Here is a 26956-nt window from a genome sequence, read left to right as displayed (position 1 = left end):
TCCACTGTGGCCATTAGTGCAAGGTTTGCTTGCTCTCCTTCAGAGTATGATTCTGATTCTGATTCAGAATCATCCCATGTTGCCATAAGACCTTTCTTCTTATGAAACTTCTTCTTGGGATTCTCCTTCTGAAGTTTTGGACATTTATTCTTGAAGTGTCCAGGTCCATTGCACTCATAGCAGATGACCTTCTTCTTGTCAGATCTTCTGCCTCCAGAAGATTCTCCTCTTTCAGGCTTCTTTGAACTTCTGAAGCTCTTGAACTTCCTTTGATTGCTCTTCCAGAGATGGTTTACCCTTCTGGAGATCATGGACAGTTCATCTTCTTCTTCTGATTCTGATTCTTCAGAATCTACTTCTTCAGCCTGAAAAGGGTTAGTGCATTTTTTATAATTAGATTTTAATGCAATAGACTTACCTTTCTTCTGAGGCTCATTTGCATCCAGCTCTATCTCATGGCTTCTCAAGGCACTAATTAGCTCTTCCAAAGAAACCTCATTCAGATTCTTTGCAATCTTGAATGCAGTCACCATTGGACCCCATCTTCTGGGCAAGCTTCTGATGATCTTCTTTACATGATCAGCCTTGGTGTAGCCTTTGTCCAGAACTCTTAATCAAGCAGTTAGCGTTTGAAATCTTGAAAACATCTTCTCAATATTTTCATCGTCCTCCATCTTGAAGGCTTCCTATTTCTGGATTAGAGCAAGAGCTTTGGTCTCCTTGACTTGAGCATTTCCTTCATGGGTCATTTTCAATGACTCATATATATCATAGGCAGTTTCCCTGTTAGATATCTTCTCATACTCAGCATGAGAGATAGCATTCATCAAAACAGTCCTACATTTATGATGATTTTTGAAAAGCTTCTTTTGATCATCATTCATTTCTTGTCTTGTAAGCCTTACGCCAGTAGCGTTCACTGGATGTTTGTAACCATCCATCAGAAGATCCCATAAGTCACCATCTAGACCAAGGAAGTAACTTTCAAGTTTATCTTTCCAGTATTCAAAGTTTTCACCATCAAATACTGGCGGTCTAGTATAACCATTGTTACGATTTCCATTGTATTGCTCAACTGAGCGAGATGTAGATGTAGGTGGTGGAGTCTCAACCATCTTGACTTAGTGTTTTTATCTTCCTATATCTTTTCTAAACACGGTTAAGTGCTTGCACCTTAGAACCGGCGCTCTGATGCCAATTGAAGGATAGAAAAACACTTAGAAAGGGGGGTTTGAATAAGTGTAGCTTTAAAACTTGTAAGATAAAAACAATTTGCACAATGATTTTTATCCTGGTTCGTTGTTAACTAAACTACTCCAGTCCACCCCCTTGGAGTGATTTACCTCACCTGAGGATTTAATCCACTAATCACACAAGATTACAATGGTTTTCCACTTAGACAACTTCTAAGTCTTCTAGAGTATACTGATCACAACCTGATCACTCTAGGAACAATCTGCTTAGATACCCTCTAAGACTTTCTAGAGTATACTGATCAACAACCTGATCACACTAGTTCTTTCAACTTAATGTAAACAAATTATTTTAAGAGTTACAATGCTTCTTATAAAGCTATTATCATAACTGTGATTTTCTCTTAAGTTTAAGCTTAATCTCACTAAAGTATTACAGCAACAATGTAGTGAGGTTGATGATGAAGTTTGAGAGCTTTTTGAATTTGACAGCGTTTCTGTATATTTTCGCAAGTGTACTTTTTCAGCTTCTCATCAGAACTTCATATTTATAGGCGTTTGAGAAGATGACCGTTGGGAGCATTTAATGCTTTGCGTATTCCGTACAACATTGCATTTAATGTTTCATTCTTTTGTCAACTACCTCGAGCCTTGCTTTCGCTGTGTCTACTGAAATTGCCTTTCATAGATTTCAACGTTCCTTTTGTCAGTCAGCGTAGCCTGCCAGCTAGTACTTGCTTCTGATCTGATGTTTGTGTGAACAACGTTTGAATATCATCAGAGTCAAACAGCTTGGTGCAGAGCATCTTCTTGTCTTCTGACCTTGAAGTGCTTCTGAGCGTGATACCATGAGAACTTCAGTGCTCCTGCTTCTGATCTCAAGTCCTTCTGATGCTTCCATAGACCCATGTTCTGATTCTGCTTGACCATCTTCTGATGTCTTGCCAGACCATGTTCTGATGTCGCATGCTGAACCTTCTAAGTCAGTGCTTCTTGCGCTGATTTTGTGCATACTCTTTATATAATTCCTGAAATGAAAATTGCATAGTATTAGAGTACCACATTATCTTATACAAAATTCATATACATTGTTATCATCAAAACTAAGAATATTGATCAGAACAAATCTTGTTCTAACATAGTCCACCTTATATAATCAGGTGTTGCTAGACTTTCTTTTAAACAAAATAAATAGGAGTGTTGACTTCAAACTCAATATTCAGTATAGCATATTTTTGTTACTAGTTGTTTGTGGGTCCAAACATATACTTATCTCTTTTGAAGAGTTGTTCAATTGCTATCTATCTTCTCTTCTGGTCAGCATGACTAGTGACCGACCAAGCCCTCTATATGTGTTCCTTGTAGCCTCCAAATATTAATGATTTGTAGCCAACTAACCATTATGATACACACTAAGAAGAGAATTATTGGTGGCTGGCTATATATCGGTATTGAACAGCATTATAGATATGAAGAGATTAGTATACAAGCTTGTGTAATATATTTGACTCTGTTTTTAATTTCTTCCAATTTTAGAGATTAGTATGTAGTTTTTTAAATTGCTTTCATGTACAAATTGTTTTAGTTACGTGCTGTATTCATTTCTGACGCAGAGAGCATTCCCTGGATTTAATCTTTCGTACTTTGAGAAATAGATAAACTTATGTTTGTTTTTAATGTAAAAAATGGATCGAAGTTGGATGTATGATAGATTTAACTCCGATAGGTATGGTTTGAAAGATGGATTTGTTAGTGGAGTAGAAGATTTTGTCACTAAAGCCATGAATCGACCACAATTTTTAAACGAGGGGGGGATAAGGTGTCCTTGTGTAAAATGCAGTTGCATTCTCTTGAGAACGCCTAATGAGGTCAAACATCACTTGTACAAATATGGTTTTTTGCCCAACTATTATACATGGATTGATCATGGAGAAGCGAATCAAAATGTGGACCTTGATGGTCATATTAGTAGCGGTGGGAATGCTGGTGGAGATAATACAGGTGATGAAGAATAATTTCATGCAATGAATGAAATGGTCTCTTATGTTTTCAGACCATTTGTTAATGCCCCAAATGTGAATGCTGATATGGAAAACAAAATAGTTAGTGAGGGTGAGGTACCAAATGAAAAAGCTCAACGATTTTATGATGAATTGATTTCTGCAAACCATCCGATTTATGAGGGAGCTTCTGAATCCAGACTATCTATTTCAGTTAAGATGTTGGCTGCCATGTCTAATTGGCATGTTCCTCAAAAGGCCATGAATTTTTTCTCCCAAATGCTAATCGATGTTTGTCCAACTAAAGGATGCTTACCTGAAAACTATTACAAAGTGAAGAAGTTGGTGTCTAAGTTAGGATTAGAGGTTGAGAAAATTGATTGTTGTGTGAATGGATGCTTATTATATTTTAAAGAAGATAGCACTTTAACTCAATGTAGAGTTTGTGGAGCTGCTAGGTATGTTCCTCGAAAGTGTGGAATGGGAAAATACAAAGATGTGGCAGTGAAGAGAATGTTCTATTTTCCAATCATTCCTAGGTTACAACGACTTTTTGCTTCAAAGGAATCTGCATCTCAAATGAGATGGCATCGTGAGAACCCCAGTGATCCAAATGTTTTACGTCACCCATCTGATGGAAAAGCATGGAAACACTTCGATGAAGTTTATCCCGATTATGCTAGTGACCCGAGAAATGTAAGATTGGGTTTATGTACAGACGGGTTTACCCCTTACATTCAAGCCTCTAGTACTCCATATTCATGTTGGCTGGTAATAGTCACACCCTACAATCTCCCACCCGAAATGTGCATGACCAAACCATACATGTTTTTGACTTGTCTTGTACCTGGACCGTACAATCCGAAAGCTAAAATAGATGTCTACTTGCAACCTTTGATTGATGATTTGCAGCGCTTGTGGAGAGATGGCATTGTGACATATGATATCTCTATGCAACAAAATTTTGTAATGAGAGCGCATTTAATGTGGACAATCAATGATTTTCCAGCATATGGTATGTTGTCTGGATGGGGGACACAAGGTAGATTAGCATGCCCTTATTGCATGGACAGTACAGATGCTTTCACCTTAGGATATGGTGGAAAAAGTTGTTGGTTTGATTGTCATCGTAGGTTTTTACCAATGGATCATCCGTTTAGGAAAAGTAAAAAGAGATTTATAAAAAACATGATTAAGAAAAAAAACCACCATACATGTTTACTGGCCATGATGTCTGGGAAGCAGTTCGTGATTTTCCAAAAGTTACAGATAGTGATTGGGCCACCAAATTTCCAGGGTATGGGAAACAACATAATTGGATCAAAATAAGTATATTTTAGGATCTTCCATATTGGAAGGACAACTTGTTAAGGCACAACCTTGATGTGATGCACATAGAGAAAAATGTTTTTGATAATGTGTTTTACACTGTCATGAATGATCCTGTAAAAACAAAGGAAAATGAGAAGGCAAGATTGGATTTACCTCTTAATTGTTTACGCGGGGATTTAGAGATGGTTACTCTACCTAATGGGAAGATGGCTAAGCCAAAGGCAAAATTTTCTTTGACATCCGAAGAGGCAAAATTAGTATGTAGATGGATTAAGGAACTAAAAATGCCTGATGGTTATGCCTAAAATCTTTCTAGGTGTGCTGATGTCACCAAGGGTAGGATGAAGGGGATGAAAAGCCATGACTGTCATGTATTCATGGAGTGTTTGCTTCCAATTGCTTTTCGTTCCTTACCTCCTGAGATATGGAAGCCACTAACTGAGTTAAGTCGTTTTTTCAAAGACTTGTGTTGTAATACGTTGAAGTTGGAAGACCTTGTCAGGTTGGAACAAAACATTACCATCATCATATGCAAGCTTGAAAGAATTTTTCCTCCAGGTTTCTTTGACTCAATGGAACATCTCCCGATTCACCTACCTAATGAAGCAATTCTTGGTGGTCCTGTACAATATCATTGGATGTATCCATTTGAAAGGTAAATGATGTTCAATTTCTGTAGATTATGTTAATGAAAAAACATCTTTTAATCTTTTCATGTGTAGATTGATGGGAGACTTCAAGCGTTCGGTGAAAAATAAAGCCAGGGTTGAAGGTTCAATATGCACTGCCTACTTGCACCGTGAAACTACTCATTTTTTCTCTCACTATTTCAAGACCTTTAGTTTGTTTCCAAGTACAAGTTTAAGGAATGATCCTCAACCTGATGATGAGAATTCCCAACCAATTACACTTTCAAGTTTTAGCAAATGTGGCCGTTCTAGTGGAAAATCTCGTGACTATTGGGTGATTGATAAGGAATGGAAGTCTGCTCATGTGCACGTCTTAATCAATTGTGACGAGGTTAAACCGTATCTCGAGTAAGTACATTTTTGTAAAACAATTGTGTTGATGTCAACCATTTTGCATATATATACTCATAAATTTTATGGCCGGTGTCAGACTGTTCATGCAATATCATTCTATCAATGAGGAAGATGCTTCTGGTCTTATACACGAGCAATTTCCTTCATGGCTAAAGGACTATGTTAGTATTTATCTCACGATTTATATTATGTGGTTGACAATAAACTATAACTAAGGTTAGGTGTATTTTTTAGGTGAATGATGAGAGGAATGGAACAACTAGTCCACACCTGAAGGCATTAGCTCTCGGTCCTAATCCGAAGGCAACATCATGGAACATATACTTTGTTAATGGGTACAAGTTTCACACTCAAGAATGGAGTCATGGTAAAAAGACTACTAATTATGGGGTATATGTTAAAGGTCTTACAAATGGAGGAGAAAACGATTTTTATGGCATCATCCAACGTATCCTTCAATTGGAATACAACGGCTTTAGCAACAAGATTGCCCTATTTTATTGTGATTGGTTTGATCCAACAAAGAATAGTGGCACAAAAGTTATTACTGAGTACAATATTGTTGACATTAAGATGAATAAGCGATATCGTCAGTATGACCCATTCATTCTTGCACAAGAAGCAAAACAAGTGTATTATGTCCCTTATCCAGAAACGTGTAGAAATATGCGTGGATGGTGTGCAGCAATCACCACAAAACCAAGGGGTTATGTTGAGATAGACAACACCGGGGATGAAATTCCTTATCAATCTGGTGAAATGTTACCGATTGTGCCTATTACAGAAGTTGAACAAATACGTGGTTTAGCTGATGGGGGGTTAATTGATGGCGACGTCGAGATAACAATGACAACTGAACCAATGACTCAAGATTGAGAGAACATTTTATCTTGTGTTTCTTTATTGACTTGTATTCTATGTTACTAGTACTTTATCTTATGATTTTATCAATTTCAATATCTATGTTGACTTGTAATCTATGTTACTAGTATTTTATAACTTATTTTATATTTGATGCTTTTGTTCATCACTCCCACCATTCTTCAGTGTTGCACTGTGTTCATCACTTCTGATTGATAAACTTGTATATATATGCTAGATTCCTTTTACTTGTTTCATACTAGATATCTCTTAATTTAGGATTTGTGTTTTCATATTAAATTATAGTCACTCTATTTCTGGGTCATATAAATTATAATAATGATCTGATGTACTGAGTGTATACTATTGATGTGATATGTGAAAATGTTATATATAAATTTTTATTGTTGGCAGCTTTATTGTTAGCTTCTATTCAAATGACTGGACAAAACGGAAAGAGAAAAGCACCATCAAGCACAAATAAGTAAGATGGCTTAACCTTCACTAGTTCGTTTCTTTGCAATTTAATATTTTTTGATGCATTTTTGCTAATGTTATTGATAATGTCAATTGTGTAAAAAAGTTTTGTTGATAGGTTATGTCGTCAACGACAAATTCCACCTGGGAGTATTGCTATAAAGAATTCTCGCATGGTGCATGGGAAACCTGGTTCAAAGAACCCACCGCCACCACATACTCAGAAAAAACATCCACCACCGATTCAGACAACTAAAACACCACTTCCTACTCAGCCTTCACCATCGATTCAGACAAAACCAACACCACCACTTACTCAGCCTCCACCACCGATTCAGACAAAACCAACACCACCACCTACTCAGCCTCCACCACCGATTCATACAAATCCAACACCACCATTTTTGCACCCTCCATCAAAGACTAGGAAAAATCCAACACCGCCACCTTCGCAGCCTGCATCAACGACTCATACAAACCCAACACCACCACTAGTTCAGACAAACCCAACACCGCCACCTATTGATCAACCTCAACCATCAATCCCGACTTCCGAGGAATTCAGATTCATTCCTACCCCAGGATAAACTCATCATGTTTTGCAAAGTCCTCCCCATCACACCTCGGAAGAGGACGTTCAAGAAGAGGGGGACCAAGCACTTTCTAACGAGGAACAACAAGAACAAGATGATGGGCAGCGACCGAAGATCTATGTTAGTAGAGTATAACTATGATTATGAGTTCTGTTTAATTAGTATAAAGTATAACTATGATTATGAGTTCTGTTTAATTACTTTGATTCAATGTTTAGAATTTTGATTTAATAGAATCTGAATATGCATTTAACCTACAGTTTCTTAAATGTTACAATAACTATGATTATGAGTTCTGTTTAATTACTTTGATTCAATGTTTAGAATTTTGATTTTGTTTTTGTATCAGTGCTTAATTTTTCATCTCAATCTTAGTGTATTTAGAAGCCATAAAAACCTAGAAAGTGTATTCTTAACAGAGGTAAAAGTAATAACCCATATTGTAATTCCCATAGGCTTACTACCAGTAACATTGAAATTGGCATACTCAAAATACCAATAGGTTTCTCCACACAATTTTTCCAGTAACAGTAGTCCCTTTCAAGGTGAAATGATTTTAATAAATTGGATAGAATAGAAGAGGTGTTTAAATTGTTAAAACTAATAATGAATGATATACAAGATTTTTTCTGTGAAAATAGAATAGAAGGTGGCTGTTAAAACTAATAATTAATATAGCCTTTTTTCATAATGCTAACTGTCAGTTTAATATAGCCTCTTTTCAGAACATTTACATTGCTGTTGTTGGTGCTTTGTGAGGTGAAGAAATGTCTAAAATTGACGTGAATGGATTGCTTTGCGTGTTACATATGTGTTTTAATTAACAAACATTTTTCCTTTGCCTCATAGGTTAAGTCCAGGCAACCTTGTTGCCGAAATGTGCAGAAAAGTTATAGTAAAGCTTTAACGGGGTACTTTTTATAATTATAGTGAGCTTAAACGTGATGAAAGACAAGCCGAGAGAAAGGAATGGTTCAACACGTTTAAAGTAAGACATGTAATTTCTTTTTTAGTATTTTGATTATAATGTATATTGTGGAGTTTCATTTATTATTTGTATATTTTGTCAGTCGCTTGTAAGCTGGGACCGTTGCGATGATGCTAAAATGGAAGGCTTGTTTCATCAAAGGTGTGTTGCACGACTGCGTGATATATTGCAAAAGGCTAAAGATCAGGCGCGCAAGCCGCCTTGGATGGGTGTAGATACATGGGAGTTTCTTCTTGCAAAGTGGGAGACAAAAAAGTTCAAGGATGTCTCCAAACAAAATAAGATTAATCGATCATCAAGTAGAGGTGAGGCAGTCCATACGTCTGGTCGTATAGCTCACCATGATGTTGCACTTGAATTGGTATGTATTATATTTGTTATTGAAATCCTTTAATATAATTATATTCAATATACATTGTGACCATATATATTATCTTTAATTATAGGCTAAAAAACTCAAGCGACCCGCACATCCGGATGAGCTCTTCATTGCCACCCACAAAAAGAAGAATGGGGAGTGGGTTGACGAGCGTGTAGCGAAAACACATGTAAATTGTTAGTTTCATTTTCGTTTTGAAGTTGCTGAATTTGTGACTAGGAAGAAAATACATTATGAAGTTGCATGAGACCTATTAGTTTCATTTTCATTTTGAAGTTGCTAAATTTGTGACTAGGAAGAAAATACATTATGAAAAACTATTATTATATTAAGTCAACAAAAATTAAATGAACTATACGTTAGTTACTTTTGTTTATTAAGTCATCCAATGGAAGTAATAATAGATGCAATGCCATAATCTGCATTTTTGGAAAAACATCAACAGCAGCTCTAAAATTTGTTTCAAGTAGGCAGAGAATAACACCCAGCCACACTGTCAAACAAATACTGTCAACGTCTTTCACTTGGTGAGTACACTGTCACACTGTCAAACAAGTAAGCAGCATAGGATCTTAAGCACATTTTTGAGAGTGTTGGTGAGTACTCAGACTACTTCTTCTTGGTGAGCAACGTCTTTCACTTGCTTTGGGCGACTGATAGAAATTGGAGAGAAATTAGATATGGGAAAAATGGAAATTAGAGAAAGAAAATTGAAATTGAATTGAAGAGAAAGTGGTTGTTACTATTTCTCGACCCAGGGTTGAGTGCTTTGGATGATTGGCGCCATCTTGATTCTTCTCTTCAACAAAGTCACACACTCTCTCTTCTACTATGCTAGTTGCTGGTTTTGTATAGTATAGGGCACCACACACACCGTTTTCCCGATTTGTTTGCCCTACAACGCAGCGTTTGACATCGATAGCGATGAGTTTTTTTTGTTATCATCTTAATGGGCTGGACTGATATGATTAATTTCAATGAAATTGGGGATTACATGTGAAAATATCTTTGTGTAAAAGGATAAAAGGTAACTCTGAATTAAGGTGGTGAACCAAGATTAACTATGTTTTAATTTATCTTTATTTATCTCCTTATCATTGATCATTTATGATCAACTTGAGTTTCATTTGAAATAAATTCTGAGAAGTTTAAATCGATCAATACTCTTTATTGTGTTTTTCTCACATTCACCAATTAATCAATCAAATTATTTCATGCATTTTATATTTCAACATTCACACATGCCGTATTTAGTTATCTTTGGAGTAGTGAAAGTTCTTTAGTGCAATCACTTGAAGACGGGAGAATAGTAGTTAAAAGCTGCCTTTAATTAGCCACTTATTGAGTCGACTGTTTTTAAATTTTAATTATCTTTGATCAAAATGACACATTATCTTTGATCAAAGTGTTATAATTATGGAACATTATCTTTGACACATTCATCTTATGTTGTACAGGAAACCTACGCGAGTAGTGTTACACAAGCCACACAAAGTGGTGATGATGTCGATGGATCAACAAGAATACAAATGTGGAAAGAAACTACCGGAGGTAAAACACGGGGGCGGTGTTATGGAGCTGCACAATTGGCGCGCAACGTAAGATATGGAGTGAGCTTCTTGACACAAGTGTCAATTACAAACCCCAATAGAGAGGCAGATAACCAAGCCATTGAGGTTGCCAGAGCTGAAGCTGCTGCAGCACGTGAAGAAGCTGCACGAGCTAATGCGCGGACAGATGAATTGGCAAAACAATTTGAAGATCTTAGGAAAATGTTTGATATGTTCCAGTCTCGTCAGGCGGGTCGACCTTCTACTTCGAGTGAACATTCTCATTATGATTATTTGGTACTTTTACTATTCCTTTTACTTTCATTTCTTTCATAGTTTATACTGGTTTGAATACTTTTTTTAGTAAGCATATTCAGAAGCTAACTGGTATGACCACAACTAACTCTTTCGCAAGTTTTTGCATCCTACATTATACACATTGAAACATTCACTACAAACAAAAGCTCAAAGAATACAAAACTAAATATCCATCATTCTTCTGTCCCTTAAACATTCTTATGTCCCTTAAACAGCACCATATTCCTCTGGTTGAGAAGCAAACAACAGGAACCACATTTTCCTTTGTTTACCTTGTAATTGTAGGATGGTCCTTATAGGGCTTAGATATTTGAATGAAATCCTCTCTTTGTGCCTGACAGAAGTAATAACCTTTAAAGAGTTCCTGAAATGAGTCACGCATCGTTAAGATTATCCAAACACATGGAAATTAGTTGAAAAAACAGTGCTGGGAGCATCCAGGGTTTTATTATGCACACCTGAATGAGAACAATGTTTGCACCTAGTTTATGAGTATCTCGAACAAGTCTGCATATAAGAGAACCATAAGCATGACAAAACATTCTTATACATTTTATTTTCTCTACCATATTGATTAAACTTTAGATGATCACATATTTTGAAACATTCTTATACATTTCTAATACTGCATTGATTCTTGCAACACTTTATTGAATATTGTACTCCTTCATTTTGTTGAATTAATGTCAAGTTCTGACTCTATATAATAAAGTTTATTTTGTTAAAATTCAAGTATGGGAAGATTAATACTGTTAGATTTTCCTCTCACTCTATTAATTATACATTGTTTTTTTTAATGTTGCAGGAGGAAGAGGAGGATGAGGAAGATGTTGCTGCTGATGGTCATGATCAGGATCAATAGAGTTGATTTATGTCTAGATTGTGTTATGATTTTCTTATGTCTAGTTTGACTTATAAGTAAACTTATTTTGGTACACCTTGGCATGTATAAGTAAACTCGTATGAGTATAAGATTGTGTTATAAGTAATGTTGAATAGGCTGTTTGTTTTGGTACACCTATTTATGAACATGATGTATTGTTCTGATGTTGAATCGTATGAGTATATGATTTTTATGTTGATATGGATTTTAGATTACAATTTATTACTTTTATTTCAAAACGATTAAATTATATTATTGTATCATATTTTATAATTTATAGGTGCAATCAAAATTAGTTTGACATATTTTATAATATTCAGGTGTAACCAAAACTGATTAGACAAAAAAAACATATTTTTGCAAAAATTGGGTCAAAAAAAAATAAAAAAATAAAAGCGTCGGCTTCAGCCGACGCTACTATTAAAACGTAGAACCTCAAATTGGCAATTATGCTATCATAAAGAAACACGTGGCATCATGTTGCGACGCCACGGAGCCGACGCTATAGACAACATGTAATGTTGGTCAAAGGGAACACCCAACCATATGGCGCCACGTGGCATATATTAGCGATGGTTAGGGCCGACGCTAAAGTTATGGGTATAAGCATATGGACAACGAGTAGTGACCACTTAGCGTTACTTATAGCCGACGCTACCGTAGCGACGACCTTACGCTACTGTTAGCTTTGAGGTGTTTAGCGACGGTCCCGACCCCACCGCTAAGCCGACGCTCACATCTATTAACGTCGGTTTTAAGGATGTTAGCGACGGCTTGTGACCGACGCTAAGGTGTTGTTTTCTTGTAGTGTTAGTTGTTATGTGGTTCTCAGGTTTGGTGGTCGAAAGTGGTCTCCCTAAAGGTAAATATTTTTATTTGGCGGTTATTTTGTAATAGATTACCGAAAAAGGATAATTTGATGTGGCGTAATATTTTAGCGGAGGAGAATCAAACCTATTCTAATGGTTGTATGGAGACTGAGAATATGGATCATATTTTTGTCCGTTGTCCGTATTTTAATATTGTTTGGCCGATCCTAGCAGGGTGGCTTGATTTTGTGTCGGTCTTTCAAGCACCATCATGACTATTTTGTGGCTTTGGCAGGGGAGGATAAGGAGTATCGTATTGTCTTGCATGTCATTTGGATAGCAGCTATGTAGGGAATTTGGAAAGCGTGTAATCAACGGATCTTTCAGAATTCGCGTTTGTCGGTGATGACAATTGTTGAAAAGGTTAAGCTTCAATCGTACTGGTGGTTGAAATCTTATTTTATGGGTTTTACGGTTGATTATCATCTTTGGATGCTTAATCCTATCCAATGTATTTCGAATTATATAAGTTAGTCTCTATTTAGGTGTTGTGTTGTTGAGGCTTGTCTGTTATTTTATTCGGTGTTAATTTCAGATTGGAGTTTTACCGTGTTGTAGTCTTCAAAGTACTTCTTGTACTTGAAGGATCTTTTGTTTGTTAATAATAAATTTTTTAATTTCTTTAAAATAATAATAATAATTATTAATACTATTATTATACATTGAAGTTTTAGTACTTTTGTACAAATTGCCATGAATTTAAACCATTTCTTACCCGTAATTTTTCTTTTTGAAATTTTTTCTTACATTGGCTTCTTGTTTTTCTCATTTATTTATTTCAAAGGTTGATATAAATTCAAATTTTGTATTAAAAATAAAAATGTGTAATTTTTAGAATATTTTTATTCAAAATAAAGTGTTTTATTATCTTAATGATTTGGATTATAATGTATGTCTATTTATCTATTTTCATTGCAACATTATAGGAAATAGACTTTGTTTTTGCTAGAAAATATATGATTAATTTTTTTTTTTGGAAAATTTAACTATAATTATTAGGTTTTGAAAACAGGCATAATATTTGAAAATAACCCACTTGAGATGTATTAGCATATTAAGATTTGAATGTAAATCACTTGAGATGTATTAGCACTTTGTCATAGTAATTCTATTTTATAGATCAAGTTTGTTAGACCAACTTAATGATTGTTATTTAGATAGTGATTAGTTTGTTAATCATTGATCCATAAAATTGAAAACAAATTGATTTTGTATTTAAATTAGAATTAGAATACTTGCTTTGTAGTTATTCGTGTTTAAGCTATTTAAATTTAGGAGAAAATTTACATACATCCTTATGTGTGGTTTATATATTTTTTTTAAAAAAAATATGACAATGTATTTAAATATCGTTTAAGGAGTGAAAATAGGAGAAACTTGTCTATGTGTAGGAATAAATTATACACTAATCATATTTTTATTTGAAAAAAATATAAACCACACTTACAAAATTGTATCTAAATTTTCTCCTTAAATTTGTAGCATCTTTCATAAGAACATTATATATGAGTTTGAATCTTCTAATTACTTTCTCCACTTTACGAAAATTAAGAGAATTGATAAATATTAAGACGATGTTTTATACGAAAACTCAAGTTTGACATTTCATATGAATGTAAGAATTTCATTTTGTATAAACCATCTTCTTAGTATGTAACACTTCTCTTTTATAAATTCATATTAAGAGAAGAACTTGTCTATAACTTTTCTTGTTTAATTTTGTTTTAGGGATTCACATTCAATATGTATTATTGCGATTTTCAAACATGTTTGATTGCAAATATTAGTAAATTATTTTGTTTCGTATACATTTGAATGCTTATAAGATGTATAATCCATTAAGCTTAGTAATATTATTGTCATTGTGCTTGGCATTGTTTTATTTATTTTTATTTTAATTTATTTGAAATAATAATAATTATTATTATTATATTTACTATTATTATTATTATTATTATTATTATTATTATTATTATTATTAATATACGTTGAAGTTAAAGTACTTATGTAGAAATTGTTATGAATTTTAAATACTCATATTTGTTTTATTAATAATAATTTCTCCCTATATAAGCCAATTATTAATATTCATAACAAATATGTAGCAAAAATAAGTACATAAGATAGCAAATATGTAAAAATAAGATAACAATTGTTATATATATATATATATATATATATATATATATATATATATATATATATATTTGTGGTGTAACTCTTCAAGTGTAATTCGATCTCTCCTTATATATAGGAGGGATCAAATTACACCTGCAGAGTTACACCCTGAGTTACACTCGCTCAATAACTTTGTGTCGGATAAATATTTTTTAAAATCAACCGTTGGATTGAAACATACTATCATATAGATCATACCTATAAAGTTTGAGATTAATCTATAACGATTTGCTATACCATTTAGATATCCAAAGATTAACCTTAAAATGAACTCTCATATAACCTTAATTTTGATGTAATTCAATGACATAGTAAATCATTATAGAATAATTTCAAACTTTATAGATATGATCTATATGATAATGTGTTTCAATCTAACGGTTAACTTTAAAAAATATTTATTCGAAATAAAGTTATGAGCGAGTGTAACTTGTGGTGTAACTCTTCAAGTGTAATTCGATCTCTCCTTATATATATATATATATATATATATATATATATATATATATATATATATATATAAATGTTTTCTAAAATCAACCGTTGGATTGAAATTTACTGATGCGGGGTGATCAGAATGAGTGGGCCAGCAGCAACGTCAGAATCTTCAGCGGTGGTTGAGAGAAAAAAGGGGCGTTGTACCCGCAAGGCACTGCGATGCCAAAGTAAGGAAGAGAGCAAAGGTACAACAAAAAGTATGCAAGTTTTGTGAGGGAAAAAGGAATACCTTTCCCCCTAGGTCTAGGGGGTTATTTATACTTGGTTATGGACCGGAAATCCTATAATAATGGGCTTGGGCGTAAATCCAGGGACCAGAATATAGGAGGTCGTTTGAATAGGCCTCGGACTATCCGAGCAGAGGAACTAGTCGTTGGCAAGGACGGTGGCTCAACGTGCTCGGCTAATCCAACGTACTTGTATCCGGAGGTAGCTCGATCCTTTGTACCCCTTATGGATTGGGCCTAATGCTTATTGGGCCTCTATAGTCGATTGGGCCAAATAGGATTATTTAGTCATCCCAGAAAAGGAGCCCCCCCAAGTCGTTGCTCTCATGTGTGGAAGTAATGACTTAGAGTATTCGAGCGTTAACATCCGGGGAGACGGGGTAAAGGAACCGGGCGAGCGAGCAATGAAGAAGTGGTGTATCGGGATGCCGAGGAGACGAACAGGTGATATGATGTGAACAGTTAGCATGCACGCGTGCTCGTGTAGGGTCTCGTGTAGCATTAAATGTGTGATGATGGCTACTCTAGTAATTAGCATCTTAGGGTTGATGATGACCCTTACTTAACCTACGCGTGTACGTCTGTAATACAGTGAACTGACTTTATTTGAAATGTTGCGGATAGCAAGAGTCGCCACCGACTTTTATTTTATCCAATTTAATAGAAAGGCTTAAAGAACAGAAAAAACCTTTTTGAAAGAGATTGAGTTCGGGGGGTAAGTTATACAAAGGGAAGGTGTAAGGCACCCTTTGCATCCATGGTTATCCATGGGTTCTTAATTGCTTAGCTCACTTTTGAATTGTTTGAAATGTTTGAAGTATGGAAAAAGAATTTTGTTTTAGGACTTTAGCTTGTAAATAAGCGTAGCCTTTTGAAAATATTTGAAAATGAAATGGAAAAAGAGATTTTGAATTTAGAGCAAGCAATTAGTAGCAACTACTCTAAGTTTTGAAATTTGTTCTTTTAGTCTTTCGGACGAAAGGATCTATCCATACCATGAGAGGGCAGGAAGTCTTTCAATTGGATATTGAAGGGTCATCGAGTTATCGTTCGCCACAAGACTGTCCCTACCATAAAGAGGGCAGGTAGTCTAAGGGAAGGATATAATAGTCATTAATTTTTAGGCAACAGGCGAGGATACCTTAGCAATAGGGACATATCATCATTTATATGGCAACCTCGAGGGAGTTTCAATAACTTTAAGGCAACATTTGCTTTAGGTATCCTCGAAATCGAGGGACTTGACTATTTAACAATTTTGAAGGCAACAAGGCAACAGTAATAAGGCAACAAGGAAACCAAAGGGATTACCCTAAAGGTGTGTGGGTGCACAATCACGTGGTTAACTTCGATGATATTTATCTTGTAATTAGGTGATTCTAGATTAATTTCAGGTTCGCACTCCCTAAATTACTAACCACGCGGTTTAAAATAAGCAAAAAGTAAAGGCAGAAATTAAAAGTCCTACGCTATTACAATAAACACCTGCGGGGAAAGGGGAATAAAAGCAGAAAATAAGAGATATGAATAGTTAATTTAATTATCTTTATCTTTAGCATGGATCTTCCTCGAACCTTCGATTGACTCTGAACATCTGAGAATTAAACAAAAAAATAATAGGGGTTAGTGTATTACAGATCCATTAACTATGGAGGCAAACCCTATTTTAATTCAAAGGCAAGATAAAAATAAAATGATGTTAAATAAAAACTTAGCTTTTTTGGTATGGCGAGGCGCGTGGCTGAAAGATCTTGGATTAACCCTGAAAATTGGGCACAATGAAGAAAAATGTTAGTGCATGAGTGATCTCAACAATTATAACGTGGCAGATCAAAAAATAAAAATAATAGTAATTTAGGCAAACAAAAAGGGCATGGCAAAAGGCAAGCCCTGAATGAGTCAAAAGTTAAACAGGGTTAATAGGCAACACCTACCAGTAAACCTAAGGCTACCAGGGTTTATAAATGGATCGAAGTTAACAAAATTTAAAAGTATATACAAAAATAATAGTTTTTATTGTTTTAAAAAAAACAATTCTGAAAAAATTGTGGAAAAATCGAGTTTATGATTAAATAATAAATGAGTATAAAATTATCATATAAAACTAATTTGTTAAATAAAAATAAATAAAAAAAGAAATTATAATAGAAGAAGAGAAAAAAGAAAATAAAAAAACCTTCATGTAATTAAAAAAATAAAAATAAAAACTTAGCTCAGATTGGGTGTGATGAGCCTCTGGTGGTCCATGATGGTCCTTCAATCCTGGTATGTTAGATCTGGATGCTGGAAGATCTAAGGGTGATGAATGAAGATGCACCATAGTCTTTGCATTGGATCTATTGAAGCAGAAATTTGGAAAAATAAAGTGTGTTGTGTGGGGATCGAACCCATGTACTGATGGTGACACACCCCTTTCCTCTACCAAAGGCGCTGCAAATTCTTCTTGTCAAGTTATCAATTCAAATTATAAAAATACACAAATAAAATAATAAAGAAACAAGTCAAAGTGGGGCCTTCCATTACGCGCACGGCCAATCAGAAGTGGGAAGAGAGTTTGTGGTTGTTTGACTGACCAATAGCGTCACATGAATCAGCCACGCGTGCAGCCAACAATTCCCATGTCACTATTCATCATCCCCTTCCTCCAGCCTTGCGGATTCACCTGCGAATCTATCCACGCATTTACCTGCGGATTTCCCTTCAATTCTGCAAAACGTTAGAGACTCAACAAAAAGGTGTTAGCCAAACCAAATAAATGCCCAGATCGTATGAACTCAGGCCTCTGATCACGAATATGGGCTCGCTTTAGTCCAAAAGCCACTACATCCATGAAAACGAACACACACCCCACTTGTGCCCTAACAATGGTGAGTGGTGATATAGGACTCCAAGATTCCGTTTAATGGCTCAAATCTTCTTTAACACATGCTATAAGCTTAAATCCATCATCATAACATGTTAAAACACGATGTATAGAGAACGACGAAAATCAAAAACCATGCATGAATATGTCAAACATGGAACGTGAAATATATGCATTCTTACATGCTATTAACTATGTAGCCTTACCCTATATTACCTTGGGAAAGAAATTGGATGGTTACTTGGCCTTGAAAATGCTTGAATCAAGAATACGAAAATTTGCACTTTCTTTGATATTTTGGCAACTTTGAAACCCTTGTGTTCTCTTCAAATTTTCGTCCCCTTTTGTGGCCGCATATATTGTGTATATATAAGGGTTTGAATTAGGTCAAAAGTTTGGAGAGAATCAACAAGATTGGATCAAGAAAATATTTGATTTGGAAGAGAAAATATTTTGATTGAAAACTTGCTATTTTGAGTTCAATTGTGTATCAATCAACTTCAATTATTTTCCTTGGCCCTCAAGATTATTCTTTGATGAATCTCTTGATTGCAATCACAAGCCATGCATTTATTTGGTATTTATTTGATTTATTTTGATTTTAAATAGATAATAATCAAAACAAATAAAATAAAATAAATCCAAAATTATGTAGAACGAAATTCCTTGGTCCCCATGGTGTTTCTTGGGCTTTCACATGATCCAAAATAAAGTCTCATGATTTAATTCATTATTTTTAGTTTTTTACTTGATTTATTTGCCATTTAAATGAATAAAATTCAAATAAATAGAAATAAAATGCCAAAAATATAAATATGACTTTATAGGCCCTTTTATGGATCATATGTGTGATTAGAACCCAAAACTTAGGTCCATTAGTCCAAATCTCCAAAATTCTCCACTTTGCCCTTTGTGCCTTTTCTTAGAATCGCCCAACTTGTACACTTCATATCTCCTTCAATTTTGGTCATGTGGAGGTGTCCTCACACTTTCTAGAAATCTCAAAGAGTCCTCTAAAAGATCCTTTTGGTTTTATCTCAGTTGAGTCTACCATGTTCAAGTTATGAGCTTTGACCCAAAAGGTGTTTTTATTGACTTTTTGGAGGACCTGTAATGTATTGGCCCATATCTCCCAAATGGTGCATTTTTAGCCTTGGCATGTGAGAGCAAAGTTGTAGAGAATTTAATTTCCTTCAAGTTGAGCTTTGGATGGAAAATTTATGATGTTCCATGTGAAAGTTATGGCTGGTCAAAGTTCAGTTGACTTTAGGTCCAAAAAACCCTAATTTAGAAAGTTTGAGTTTTGATGATTTTAGAGCTTTCCTTGATGAATCATGATCAATCCTTGATCACATGATGAATGATACTTCAAAATAAGGATGTTTACCAAAAATCAGGAATTTTGACTGTACTTTGACCACAGTTGACTTTTAGGTCAAACTAGTTGATTGTTGACTATTTGAGCTTTTGTCTAGGCAATCTTGTGAATCAGAGTTTGAATCTTGGCATGAAGACCCTTTTGAGCATATGAGAGGCCATGGAGTCCACTTGAGGTATCTGAAGTTGATTTCTCTTTGAGAAGATCAAAACCCTAGTTCAAAGGCATTCGTTTAGGAGGTAGGTAGCTTTGAGCAATTGGAGATCTTTGAGCATTTGAAAGTCAGATGGACTGAAATATGATTAAATATAATGGGAAAATTTTGGGGTATGACAACGTCACATGCATGGTTTCTTTTTTAGATGTTCTATAAATGCTAAACATGTGAGTTATTTGAAATCTTTTCTTCTATCCGTTCATTCTCCTGGTATTGACGATGTTCTTCATCGTCGCTGTTCCCAACAATTTCGCTGTTTCCTTCCTATTATCTACAACTTCTTGGGATTTCAAGTAAGTATACTCGTTTTCGTCCCTGTTTCTATGAATTAGTGTAGTTTGGGGATAAACATGCATGTAAATAGGTCAGTCGAACCATGCCTTTACTGAAGCTTTTAGTATAATGTTGGTGGTTCGCGGCGATGATTCAATTTTCTACATTATTGCCGGCGAGGATCAGGCCTTGTATCCTTGTTTAAGGATGGTGGTTACGGCCTCTTTTCTGGGATTTTTAGTTTAGAGCCTTCTTATTTGGATTACTGCGTGTGTTCCTGTCATATGTCACGGCTTTCCCGGTTGATTTTGATCAGAATCTGGACTTTTATTAGCGGTGTTACAGTTATCTTCCACCAGAATCGGGGTTTTCATATTAGGGTTCTGTGTGTCTCATAAACCTAATTATGGGAACTGGTTGGGCCGTTCACTCTTTCGAGTAAGGGTCTGGTCGGGGATATTGTCCCCTGACCAATTGCGCCCTTTCACTTAATCAGCGGTGGAAGTATGGATTTGATTTTATCATCGAATTCACTGGTTTCCTCTGCTTTTCAGGTTGGTATGGCTCAAACTCACGGTGATGATGTTCTTGACTCTACTTCAGCTTCTTCTTCGGTTACACCTCCCATCGAGCAAGGGTTTCTTGTAGAAGATTGGGCGGCCGACGAGGTGCTTGAGACCGAATCCCTTTTTTCTTCGGATCTCTCGGATGTCCATACTGTGGTCGGGGGCCACGTGGGTGAGACTCAGGCAGATAACGACTGGATTGTGTCTGTTCCTGATGAGGATGAGAGGGTTTGTGACAAGTATGAGCCCGACCGTATCCCTATGTATGTGGTTGTCTTCTGAGAGATGGGCCTCCGTCTACCCTTTACAGACTTTCAGATTTCAGTTTTCAATCACCTGGAGCTTGCGCCGAGCCAGCTTCATCCGAACTCGATGGCTTTCTTGAGGGCTTTCGAGCTAACTTGTGACTATCTCCAAATTGATAAGACGGTCTCACTCTTGTTCTATTACTTCCATGTCCAGCGCCAGGTTACTCGGTCTAGTCGGTTCGGTTGGGTTTCTCTGAAGCAAGCTAAGAAGCTTTTCAAACCGTTTTCTGACTCCTTGAAACACTTTAAATCACGATATTATCTTCTCCGCCCTCAGAAAAAGGCGGCCATAGATGAAGGATAGAAAAACACTTAGAAAGGGGGGGTTTGAATAAGTGTGACTTTAAAAACTCTTAAGATAAAAATAATGAACACAATATTTTTATCCTGGTTCGTTGTTAACGAAACTACTCCAGTCCACCCCCTTAGAGTGATTTACCTCAACTGAGGATTTAATCCACTAATCAATCTTGATTACAATGGTTGTCCACTTAGAAACACTCTAAGTCTTCTAGAGTATACTGATCACACCTTGATCACTCTAGGAAATCAACACTTAGAAACTTCTAAGTCTTCTAGAGTCTACTGATCACAACTTGATCACTCTAGGAACCTTTTACAAATCAATGTAAAATAAAATGTTTACAAGAGTATTCAAATGCTTCTTAGAAAGCTATAATCACAACTGTGATATTTCTCTTAAGTTCTAAGCTTAAATCTCAGTAAGATATTACAAGTGAAGTGAGGTTGAAGATGAAGTTTGAGAGCTTTTCAAATTGACAGTGTTTCTGTATTTTGCGCAAGAGTTATGTATTCAGCTTCTCATCAGAACTTCTATTTATAGGCGTTTGAGAAGATGACCGTTGGGAGCATTTAATGCGTTGCGTGTTCCGTACAGCTCTGCATTTAATGTTTCACTCTTTTGTCAACTACCTCGAGCCTTGGTTTTACTGCTTCTACTGACTTTGCCTTTTGTAGCTTCTAACGTTCCTTTTGCCAGTCAGAGTAGCCTGTCATCTTGTACTTGCTTCTGGTCTGATATTTGTGGATACAACGTTTGAATAATCAGAGTTAAACAGCTTGGTGCAGAGCATCTTCTTGTCTTCTGACTTTGAAGTGCTTTAGCGTGATACCATAAGAACTTCAGTGCTTCTGCTTCTGATCTCATGTTCTTCTGATGCTTCATAGGCCATGTTCTGATTCTGCTTGACCATCTTTTGATGTCTTGCGAGAGCATGTTCTGATGTTGCATACTTGAACCTTCTGAGTCAGTGCTTCTGGCGCTGAATTGTGCGTACTCCTTATATAATTCCTGAATTGGAAAATGTAAAGGATTAGAGTACCACATTATCTTATACAAAATTTATATACATTGTTATCATCAAAACAAGAATATTGATCAGAACAAATCTTGTTCTAACAATAGATTCAGTCTTTCTACAAGTTCCATCATTGGACATGCGGGTGATAAGTGCCAAAATATACTTATTTTGTGAATGTAAATAGTGGCACTTATCGATACTTTTGTTAATACCGTTTGAATAATTCCCCGTTTGTGTATAAATACGTATACTTTGTGAATATTTGTATTTTCATATACTTTTATACCATTGGATAGTTTTTCCTTTGTTTTTATAGGTATTCATGCTTATTGGAGCCTTGAGGAATAAAGTCTCAAAGGCAATGCTTCGATTTTGCAGTTTTGGTGCAAGCCCGCTTAGCCACCGTCAAGCGGACTTCCATAGACTCAAAATAAGGATGACCAAAATCATCATTTTGGTTTCCATTCATTCATTATTGGATAGAGAATTTAATAAGCTTTCCAACGCTTCGAACCGGGCGCAATTCGGAGTTACGGTTCTCGAGTTATAGCGAAAACAAAATCTGATTTTTAGCACACTCCACTAAGCGGACTCTGTGCTGCTAAGCGGACCTGCGAATTTTCAGACTTGTTAAAAAGGGGAAAAATCACATTTTTAGGTTATGGGCTGGGTATTTTTGAGTCCAACACCATCAACTTCATTCTTAGAGTAGGATTGACTTAGAAAACAACACCGGGTCATGCACTTGGAAGATTGGAGGTGGATTTCTCATCAACTAGAGCTGACAACCCAAGAGATATTTGGTTTATCTCTTCTATTCTCTGTGTATTTCTTTGTGTTGGGTTTGTTTGTATAGTTACTCGAATCTTATGTATATTTACCGATTATAATGTTATGTTTAACTTGCTTTACAAATCTGTATTGATGTTGTTCTGGATTTTTGCTCTATGCTGGGGATTTGGGTTGCTTTAGAGATAAACTTCTTGAATCCTTATCTAGGATGATAATCTGTTGGTTCTGAACTCTAGAGATAGATTTAGAGCTAGCATTCATTGTGGGTATCTGTACTTAATGCTTTCGTGTTTGAGCGGCGCGCGAGAGATCGCCGACGCGAGAATACAGATGTTCTTGCGACTTCGCGTTAGAGATAACCTTAGTTGTGAGATGATCTCGTTTATGCTCTAGAGATTGACACTTATGTGAGAGATACGTGATAACATAGATGAGTATCGTAGGTTGAGTATAATGGGTTGGTAATTGTATGTTTGTGAAGAGTGAATATATTTACATTCCTGATAAGTTCTTTCTCTTTTAAGAATGTGTTTATTCTTTTACTTTCTATATCTTTGTTTACTTTTTGCTCATTCAATCCAAAGTTCGAAACCGTAGAAACTGTTGAATGGCATCTCTCCATCTCTGAGGACGATAATTCCCGAATCAATATTTCCAAATCTCTTTTGTTGCTTACTGCTATGCCTGCTTTAGTAGCAGGCAAGCCGATTTTGAACGAGATTTGGGATCCGAGGACGAGGTTGAGGGGTAGGTTTAGGTTTCATTGGTCGAGGGACCACTTTAAATATAGTACGAATCAATTTATCACCCGACGGGTGGATTTGATGGCTGATGACTGGGCCAATTATCAGAAGCTGGTCGGCATTGTGTCTAGTTTCTCCCTAGTTCAGAAAGTAGATAAGGTTGGGAAACCTATATTTACTGAAGATAGGGAATTTGACGTAGATGCACGATATATCAGCTGTCAAGAATTGGTGGATTGTGGGACTACGGAGGAAGCCATGACTCTCCTGGGTACTTTATTGTTTTTCATCTTTTCGTAATGTGTTCATATCCTCGTTTTATTATCTTGCTGACATGTGATATCATGTTTTGTAGGGGCTATGGCGACCAGACAAGATCAGATCTTCAAGGCCGCTGCTGCAAAAGTCAAATCAAAGAAAGGGGAAAAAGCCGACTGGTCAATGTCGTGCTCTAGGCACGGGGTCTGGAGGTTCTTCTTCCTCCCCTGCGGGTGCTCAGTCGCCTTCCCCTGTTGTTAATCAATAGAATGATTTGCTTCCTCTTCCTGTTCAATGCTCTTCTCCGGCCTCCGTGGATGATCCCGATGCTCTGGTCTCTCGGAAGCGGTCCTGACCAGCCCCGACGGAGAATGTGGGCCTGACCATAGATGATTCCCCCGACCTGTATCTTCTCCCCACCTATTTTATTCAGAGGAACTTTTTCCAAGGAGGGCCCTCCCTTACCTTGCATAGGGTAGAATCTCTCCACTTAGATGGGATGGTAGTGACTAATAAGAAGAAGTCCTTGGCTCAGGATGCTACTGCCGTTATGAGGGTCCTAGAGACGGCAATGATGTACTCAGATGTTCCCCCTAACTCATGTGAAATGCTCTTCAAGATAGCTGAAGACTACAAGCAGAAGGTACTGACTTTGGAGGAGGACCACAAGATGGTGTTGTCCGAAAGAGATGAGGATCTCAAACTGAAGGATTCTCAGCTAGAGGCCAAGGCAAAAGAACTTAGTGATGAGTATTCTGCTTGGGTTAGCCTTGGTTTCGAGTATGCCCTCCTGGTGAAGACTCTCAGAAATGCTCTTCAAGCGCCTGCAGTTTGGGAATCTGTCCTTAGTCGCTCTATGACTTCTATCGAGGATGAAACTGACGAGGAGAGTGCCCTTGTTACCCGGGCGGACTTGATTGGGCATCTTCGAGTGCTCGAGGATGATTTCCTTGCCACTTCCCAGGATACCTACCAGTCCACCATTACTCAATTGAAGCTTATGAATCCAGGCATTGAATTGGTGGTCGAGGGCGGGGAAAATCTGAGAACGAAGCCATTGGTTGACTCGACTCATTATTTTAGTGAAAGTCGCCACCACGCTTTATTGTTTCCAAAGGAAATGGGAAAAGAAAGAAATAAAACCCAAATTTGTTTAAAAAAAAACAAAAAGAGAGATCTTAGGTACGGGTGTTGATTATACAAGGGGAATATTTTAAGCATCCCTCATATCTGTGGTACTCCATAGGAACCTTTTTGAAAATATGTGTGGTGTGTGCAAAAGAAAGGTTTGCTTAATTTTTAAAACAAGCTCGGCAAGACATTATATCTTGTGCCTACATACCTCCTCGGTGCAATGGAGAAGTTAGAGCTAATGTAGTTCCGCTTAAATGGGAAAAGGTTTTTAAAAGGAATAAACACTTTATCATCGTCGAAGAGAATACCCAGCCATTGATCTTGATCATGAGAACAAATGGATTCTTTGCATCACAAATGAAAGAAGGGCTCCAACTCGGATGAAAATCAATGAGTATGCCACTGGCTCTCTCACGTGGAAAAGACTCCATCATATCAATCAATCTCAAAATCGTGGGGTATCGCAACCCACTACAACAATTAATCGTGTCTAAACTTTGAAGGAAAATACCACCAAGGGAAAAAGATATTTTTAAAGAAAGATATATAAAAAGGTTGCAAACATAAGAAGATTTTGTAAAAAGGGAGAAGATTTTAAAAATCTTAGAAGGGGAGGAGATGAAGGGACTATCCTAGAGCATAAAATAAAATCTAAGGAAAGAACGATCTAACAAAAAAGAAGTCAACACTTGACATTAAGAGTCAAGGTAGATTTCTCATCCTTTGGACTACCAACACTAAACCAACGCATTACCACTTGGGGATCCAGATGAACTTATTATTTTTAGCACCACTTTGCATTAAGCACATTAAAATTCTGACGAAAATTGGGCAGAGTAACGGCTGTTTTTGGGTAAAATCCTTATCACGACGCCTTGGAATTAACCATCAAGGGATTTCGAGGAAATACATGCACACACAAACAGACAACAATCCAATGCCAGACAGAATAATAAACAGAATAATAGCAGCATAACGGCAGCATAACAGGGTCCATAGGTACTAAGTCCAACAAGTCCAGGTCTCCAAAATGCTCGGGATAGTAACCAATAGTCCATAGGGCCTTAAGTGTTTTTTAGATTTTAAGTTGTTTATTAATGTTTTAGCACAAAAATAGAGTATGGTCCAAATGGACAAAAAGAAAATAACGGAAATAAAACGTCCAAATGGACAAAGAGAAAATAGGGGAAACATAAACTAAGCGTCCAAATGGACAAAGAGAAAATAGCGGAAACATAAACAAAGCGTCCAAATGGACAAAGAGAAAATAGCGGAAACATAAACAAAGCGTCCAAATGGACAAAGAGAAAATAGTGGAAACATAAACATGATGAATGATAAAATAAAGCATAAAGCGAGAAATATAAAGGACAATATAATAAAGGGCGGAAATTAAAGTTAATTGTTAGTTGTTAAAGATGACCATCTTGAAACTTGTCAAGTATATCATCAAAGTGTTAGTCATGAAGATCGATGGTGAGTGAAGGATGTTCTCGTATTTAAATTCAATGGAAGTTTATCAGAAGCTTGATAAAATCGTAGCGACTACATGACAAACTTCCATAAGTCTTAAATCAACCGCATACAATTCTCTGCCATATTGGATCTTTTTATTCGGGACACGAAATGTTGCGCTATATTAAGCAGATCACCAAGTGATTTATGTAGAAATCACCCTACAACGAGGCCGGTCAACAATTTATGTGCTAATGC

At 36.2% G+C, this 26956-nt stretch overlaps 1 protein-coding gene across 1 annotated transcript; it reads left to right on the top strand.

Annotated features, from left to right (window-relative positions):
• Positions 1 to 3226: 3226 nt before the first annotated feature.
• On the top strand, positions 3227 to 4522 carry LOC131619074 (uncharacterized). The gene has a single exon (XM_058890216.1). It carries the CDS (start codon positions 3227 to 3229, stop codon positions 4520 to 4522), a length of 1296 nt encoding a protein of 431 aa, XP_058746199.1.
• Positions 4523 to 26956: the final 22434 nt, after the last annotated feature.

Source organism: Vicia villosa, linkage group LG7 (assembly GCF_029867415.1).
Source record: "Vicia villosa cultivar HV-30 ecotype Madison, WI linkage group LG7, Vvil1.0, whole genome shotgun sequence".
Lineage (NCBI taxonomy): Eukaryota > Viridiplantae > Streptophyta > Magnoliopsida > Fabales > Fabaceae > Vicia > Vicia villosa.
Note: the sequence above shows the minus strand (reverse complement) of the source record. Positions and strands in the feature narration are given on the sequence as shown.